Source organism: Aristolochia californica, unplaced genomic scaffold (assembly GCF_029961685.1).
Source record: "Aristolochia californica isolate CCGP_79_NKW_82.1479 unplaced genomic scaffold, dmAriCali1.0.hap1 SCAF_5, whole genome shotgun sequence".
In the NCBI taxonomy this organism is placed as follows: Eukaryota; Viridiplantae; Streptophyta; class Magnoliopsida; order Piperales; family Aristolochiaceae; genus Aristolochia; species Aristolochia californica.
The window spans coordinates 37,906,841-37,913,899 of record NW_027182214.1 but is presented as its reverse complement, the minus strand read 5'-3'; the positions used below and the strand labels follow the sequence as shown (position 1 = coordinate 37,913,899).

Below are 7,059 nucleotides of genomic sequence, written 5' to 3'. Positions count from 1 at the left end.
TAGAGGTGGTCGAACCGGTTCGACCCATTCCAGCACTGAACCTCGATTGTGCACTTACTGTTGTGGTCTGAACCTCCTTGTGGATTCATGCTGGAAACTCCATGGGAAACCTGATTGCGTGACAACTAATCTAGCCCAAGTAAATGTTGAGAAAAAGGAGGATAGGACTAATTCTCATTCCGAGAATGTGACTATTTATGCGAAAGACTATGCTGCAATTCAGAAGTTGAAATCCTTATTGGATCAGTCCTCTACTCCACTAGGCCCTACTACTGCCACTACCATTGCCTCAAGTATGCTTTCTTCTGCTTCAACTCCTTCCTCTTGGATCATTGACTCCGAGGCTTCCGAACACTTGTCAGGTAACAAACGCATGCTTCATTCAATGTCTCAATGTCTTCCTCATAAATTTGTCACTATTGCTAATGGTTCCCAAACCAAGGTGCTTGGCAAGGGTTTCTCCTTTCTTACTGCATCTATTCCTCTCCAAGATGTGTTATTTGTTCTTCAATATCCGTTAAATTTGTTCTTCGTTAGTCAATTAACCAAACAGTTGAATTGTTCTGTCACCTTCTCACCATCTTCGTGTATATTTTAGGATCTAACTACGAAACAGGTGATTGGTGGCGACCATGAAAAAGGTGGTTTGTACTATTTTACTCTTCCACCAGTAGCTGCTATTTCATCCACTACATTCGAGGCTCAACTATGGCACAACCGGCTTGGTCATCCATCTACCTTGTCACTTCGTTCTTTAGTTCCATCTCTTAAGTCTTTGTCTAATTTCAATTGTGAGGCATGTCAATTAAGTAAACATGTTAGGAGTACATATTCTCCTCATTTTACAACTACTAGTACTGCTCCTTTTGCCTTAATACATTCATTTAAAGGTCTCTAACATTTCTCAGGTTCAATATTTTGTTACTTTTGTGGACAATTTTATCTGAGTGACTTGATTTTTTTTGTTTAAAGAACGATAAAAAAATCTTTCTATTTTTTAAATCTTTTTTGGAGGGTAATGGGCTTCTTCTTCAAACATCATAAGCCTCTACCCCTCAACACAATGGTGTTGCTGAAAGAAAGAATCGTCACCTCCTTGAAGTTGCTTGGTGCCTCTTCTACTTCATGAAGGTACCCTACTTTTATTGGCCTCATGTTATTCTTACAACATGTTTTCTCATCAATAGGTTATTCATCAGTACTTAGAATCAAACTCCGTATTCTATTGTTTTTCATGGAGAAGATCCATTTTCTCTTCCTCTTAAAGTATTTGGTTGCATATGTTTTGTTCATGATACTTCACAACATAAAAGTAAACTTGATCCTCGATCTTTGAGGTGTATTTTTTTGGGGTATTCTCGAACTCAAAAAGGTTATATTTGTTATAATCCTACACTTCGGAGGTTGATGGTATCTCGGGATGTGACTTTCTTTGAAAACACTTCTTTCTACTCCTCACATGAGGCTCCTCCAGGGTTTACATTTCCTCCTACCACTCCATACCCACTTGTGTCGTTTAATGAAGATATTAGTCAACCCCTAAAGCACCGATCGTCCCTTCATCTATGGAGTTGTCTAATCCACCTGAGGTAAGTCTTTCTTCTCCTCCTATGTTTGGGCCTGAATTTGATACTCGGCCTATTGTGTTACGAAAGGAAACCCGTTCTTGTACTATGTCTTATCCAATTGCCAATTTTATTTCTTCTCATCGTTTATCTTCTGACTATGTTTAGTTTCTTGCTTCTCTTTTGTCTATTTCCATACCACAATCCTATCAGGAGGCCCTGAAGCATCCAGGATGGAAGGCGGCTATGGATGAAGAAATGCATGCATTATATGAAAATCAAACATGGACATTGACATCGATGCCAAAAGGGAAAAGACCGGTTCGTTGCATACAACTTTTTTTGGTGAAACACAACTTAGATGGGCCGGTTGCTCGCCTTAAAGCACGCTTGGTTGCAAAAGGTTATATTCAGTGCTATGGGATAGATTATGAAGAGACTCTCTCTAGTTGCAAAATTGAACTCGGTATGTATCATCCTCTCTATTGCTACTAACTCATCCGGACTAGTACATTAGCTCGATGTAAAAAATATATTTTTAAATGGTGATATATGCGAAGAAATTTATATGGTCCAACCACCGGGATATGTGGTTGAGGGGAAGTCTGAATGCCGGTTAAAGATATCTTTATATGGGCTTAAACAGTTCCCTCAGGCTTGGTTTAATAAATTCAGTCAAACACTTCTACAATTTGGTTTTCGTAGATGCTCGGTTGATCACTCACTATATGTTAAAGATACTATCAAAGGGAAGATATTATTGGCCGTGTATGTTGATGATATAATCTTGACTCGGAATGATGCTCATAGTATACAAGAAGTGAAAAATATGATATGTAAAGAGTTCAAGACTAAAGATTTGGGTAAGCTCAAATATTTTTTGGGTATAGAAGTCCTTCAGTCAAACCATGGAATAGTATTATCTCAAAGAAAATACATCTTGGATCTTCATAAAGAAATATGAATGAAGGGATGTAGACTAGTTGATACACTTATGGATGCGAATGAAAAATTGTGTGCCACAACTGGAGAAGATGTTGACACTGGCAAATATCAAAGACTTGTGGGAAAATTGATCTATCTCAGGGTAACTAGGCTAGATATATCATATGTTGTGAGTGTGGTAAGTCAATTCATGCACAAACCACAAATTACTCACTGACAAGCATTGGAGAGAATACTACGATACTTAAAAGGTGTTCCAGGAAGAGGATTGCTATATAAACAACATGGTCACTTCAATATAGAAGGCTTCTCAGATGCAGATTTGGCTGAATCACCCGATGATAGAAAATCTACATCTGGGTATTGTACCCTTGTTGGGGAGAACTTGGTGACATGGAAAAACAAAAAACAAAACGTGGTTAAAAGATCTAGTACTGAAGTTGAATACCGAGCGATGGCCCACACGGTAAGTGAACATTTATGGATAAAGACTCTTCTTACCGAATTGGGATTTTATGAAGGAGGCTATATGGGCCTACATTATGATAATCGAGCAACTATTCACATTATATCAAATCCAGTCTTCCATGAAATAACTAATTATATTGAATTGGATTGTCATTTTATACGGGAAAAGTTTCAAGCAGGAATAATTTCTCTTAAGTATCTTTCATCTCAAGAACAATTAGTTAATATCCTCACCAAACCAGTTACATCCAAAATTCTATCTTATATAGGTGGCAAGCTGGGTATTTATGATGTATTTTCTCCCCAAGTTTGAGGGGGAGTGTTAGAAGATGAACTCAAACCCAAAAACTCGAGGCTAGAAGCCCACGTTAGATGGGTTTTCAGCATTCAATAATAGAGTCATGGAGCTAAAAAAGGGAAACTTTGTCTTTTTTTTTTTTCAAATCACAACAAATCTCAAGAAAATACTCAAAATTTTATAATGAGCTATTAATCACACAAATATGTCATTTAAAAGTTGTGGAGATCTATCTTGGCTAAAATGAGGCTTTCACTCTTGTTTTGAAACTTTCATCAAACAAGCATTTTTAATGACCGATGTAACGGTACTCTTCGTCTTCTTCTAGGTGTAGTTCACCAAACAGATGCTTCCATTCAGATGGTCTATGTCTAGTCGATCAACCTTCATAGATAGCTACTCTTTTCTTTAGTACACTCAATTGGGGGGCTGAACTAGTACTTTTAGTATATTTTCTCTCTCATGTCTGATCGAACGGAGAATTTCCAATTGAACGGCTTGTCTTGGCCTTATTTTACTCCGTTCTCTTTAAGCCTTCATCAAGCTGGTCGTTCAAATGTCTGGGCAAACGGTCTGCAACAAAGCATTTTCTCTCTCTAGTCCAATCAGGCAATGCCTATTCAGTCAGACGACTTTGCTTTTTATGGCATTGTTTGTTGTGTTGATCTCTCTTGCCTAGTCAAACAATGTGTTTTTTGCTTGCTTTATTTTTTATTTTTTATTTTTTTGTGGCTCATTCGGAGGTCCATGACTGATCAAAACAATATGGTGGTGGAAAGAGAAGACTTCAAAGAGGAAAGCAGCACCTAACCTGAGTCTCCGTTACTCTGCTGCGCACATTTGCAGCGAATCTCAACTGCTACGCCCAACAATGAATTTGGCTAGTGTTGATGGTCCGATGGCTCTGACACTACGGTATTCGTAGCTGGTCCGACCACAGAATCATCATTCAACGGTTAAAAGCCGTCAAAAGCGCGTCACGATATAAAACCCAAACCTAGGCACACCCTTATTGACTTAGCTGCTCTACCGCCGATGCCCGCGAAGGCAAAAAAAAAAAAACCAGAAAATGGAAAACGGAAATTCGTTTCACCGCTCCGGGGAACGCGTGAAGCTCAACGTCGGCGGCAAGCTCTTCGAGACAACCATCTCCACTATCCAAACTGCAGGATCTGATTCACTTCTTGCAGCTCTTGCTACTGGTTCAAGTCATCACGACGATCATGATCCGGTTTTCATCGATCGCGATCCAGAAATTTTTTCCGTCTTCCTCTCCCTGCTCCGTTCCGGCCGTCTTCCTTCTGCTGCCCGTCGATTCTCATCCCAAGAGCTTGCCGACGAAGCCCTCTACTACGGTGTCGAATCCCAGCTTCGTTCAGCCATGTTACCGGCCCCTCTATCCGGCATCGACGCCTCTGTTATTGCCACGATTCGTCCCGCATCCGACGGAGTCCCTACCGCGTTCTCTGCAGGCACCGATGACGGATCTGTCTGGATTGCTCACGGGGGCCAGATTTCCTTCTACGATTGGAGCCTCGCTCACATCGGCACTATTCGCACGCATCTTGATGTGATAACATCCCTCCGCCGTGTCTGGCCGGAAGTCGCTGCGATTGGATCCGAAGGTGCTCCGGGAGTACACTTCTATGACTCCGCCGCGGGGAGACACGTGGGATCCGTCCACTGGTCTGATCCTTCTGACCCTCGCATCTACAAGGCACGAGTCGCTTCAATGGCCGATTCCAACAATTGCTTCTTCGCTTCGTTCGAGTGCCGGCACAAAGAGAATTGCGTTCTCGTTATAGACAAATTGACGCTAAAACCCGTCTCAGAGATAGGCCGGCACTCCGGTAATTCTGCGAAGTCGATGGTTCCTACGAAATTGACCTATATACCTGAAAACAATCTTCTATTTGGTTCCGCGATCACCTCGGGCGCATTTGGATGTTCCGGTTACATTCGACTGTGGGACGTCCGCTCTGGCGGCGTGGTTTGGGAGACGAGCGAGCCAGGTTCTGGCCGAAGCAGCAGGTTTGGTGACACGTTCGCAGATGTGGACGTCGACCCGAACGAGTCAAGCATCTTCAAGGTATGCTCGAAATCCGGCGATGTGGCTTTCGCGGACATGCGTCAGTTGGGGGAGGATCCATGGGTCTATCTGGAAGAGAAAAATCCATGTTTGAAAAATTCTGGTGATGGCGGGATTAGCCGGATACATTGTTACCGAAAACAGGTGTTTGTCAGCAGGGAAGGGGCACTGGAGGTATGGTCTCGAGTAAAAGGAGAAAGCAGCCAAACTATTTGTGAAAATTCTTATCGGAGAAATTATGTTGACAGGGAAGAGATTTCAACTGAAGGGATTGTAAGTAGAATGGAAGGGGGTGGAGAGAGATTGTTCGTAAGTAGAGAACACGTTGAGGGGATTGAGGTATGGGAGAGCTCAGATTTTTCTAGTGCCATTACGGTCTGATGAGTTTAGTACAAGTTCGGTGTATAAATTACTTCAGCAGCCACATTCCACAGCGCGGAGAGCCAGTGAAGGATTTTTGGAGGAGATGGAACGCTGTTTGATGATATGATCATCATTTCGTATGTTCTTTTCTAGATTAAAGTTATTGATATTGAAATGTGCTGTTAAGCAATAACCATAATAGAATGAGCACTTTTTGGGCGCGTCGATTTGTTACTGATTACAAAGAAATATGATCGTCGGCTTTCTCCTCTCTCAAAAGTATTCTTATTCATTATTCATGTTAACAGAGCTAGTATCTTTACCTGAGCAAATGCTCGGTTTCATCAAGGTATAATGCAGGTCATCTGGGTTCGTAGAATGTACCCTTTCCACCGTACTGCTTTCTCAAACCAGTAGTCAAAGATGTTTGGTGAAACGTGCAGTCACGAGGATGATCTCACCAGGAAGAAGATCCCTTGCCAAATTTCACTTGAGTATTTCTTTGAATTTTATTTACAATTTTAAATTCTTAGTATTGTTCCGTAGGTCCAACAATTTCTTCTCCCAACTTTCAACTTACTTCCCTTCCATATTTTCAACAATGGGGCAAGGATCTGCCGTTGATGGATGAAATTGGGGAGGGCGGCTGGCCCTTCCGGAGGATTTTTACAAATCTCAATTTGGAGAGAGGGAGGGCGGTCCCTCCAATCCGGGTTTAATAACAGAGGTCTAAAATCTAAATTTCTCACTATATGTCAAAAGGCTTGAGGGCCATAACAAAATGAGTATTTGCATTAGCTACAACTATTTTGTAAATTATTTTCGGTAATTCATAAAACTAAAAACCAACAAATATTTTGTGTTTCTTTTCATAGAGTTAATGTGAATTTTTTGGACACTCACTTTTATAAAAGCCGGTAAAATGTTTTTGTTAGAAGACATCTTGAAGTGGCATTAAAGTAATTACATTACCCGTGTCGAGGAGGTGCCTAATGAGGTAATTTAAAGGTCTTCTCATAAGGAAAGCACAATGGTATAATTATCTACGATGATGTGTCTACTTATGTCTTTTCTTTTTCAAAGCTTGTAGCTCTAAGGGTATTGTAGTCATTATAAACTTTCTTCCACAATTATAAATTAAGGATCAAGTCATGGGGTAGATCATTAAGTTTTCCCTCTTCTCTCTCAATTTGTCCTTACAATTGTCTCCTCTCCCAAACTCTCTCTAGCCAAGTTCTCTATTCTCATTTCTTCTCCTCCTCTTTTTCCTCTCCTCTTTCTCTACCTTAGTGATGACCTTGTCATGAGATCCTAAATTTAACAAGGTATAG

The 7,059-nt window shown here is 40.9% G+C and overlaps 1 protein-coding gene across 1 annotated transcript; it reads left to right on the top strand.

The window, feature by feature from the left end:
- The first annotated feature begins 4,306 nt into the window (after positions 1-4,306).
- On the top strand, positions 4,307-5,980 carry LOC137966127 (protein ENDOPLASMIC RETICULUM-ARRESTED PEN3). The gene has a single exon (XM_068812643.1). The coding sequence runs from the start codon at positions 4,346-4,348 to the stop codon at positions 5,744-5,746; it is 1,401 nt and encodes a 466-aa protein (XP_068668744.1). The 5' UTR covers positions 4,307-4,345; the 3' UTR covers positions 5,747-5,980.
- The last annotated feature ends 1,079 nt before the right edge of the window (positions 5,981-7,059 follow it).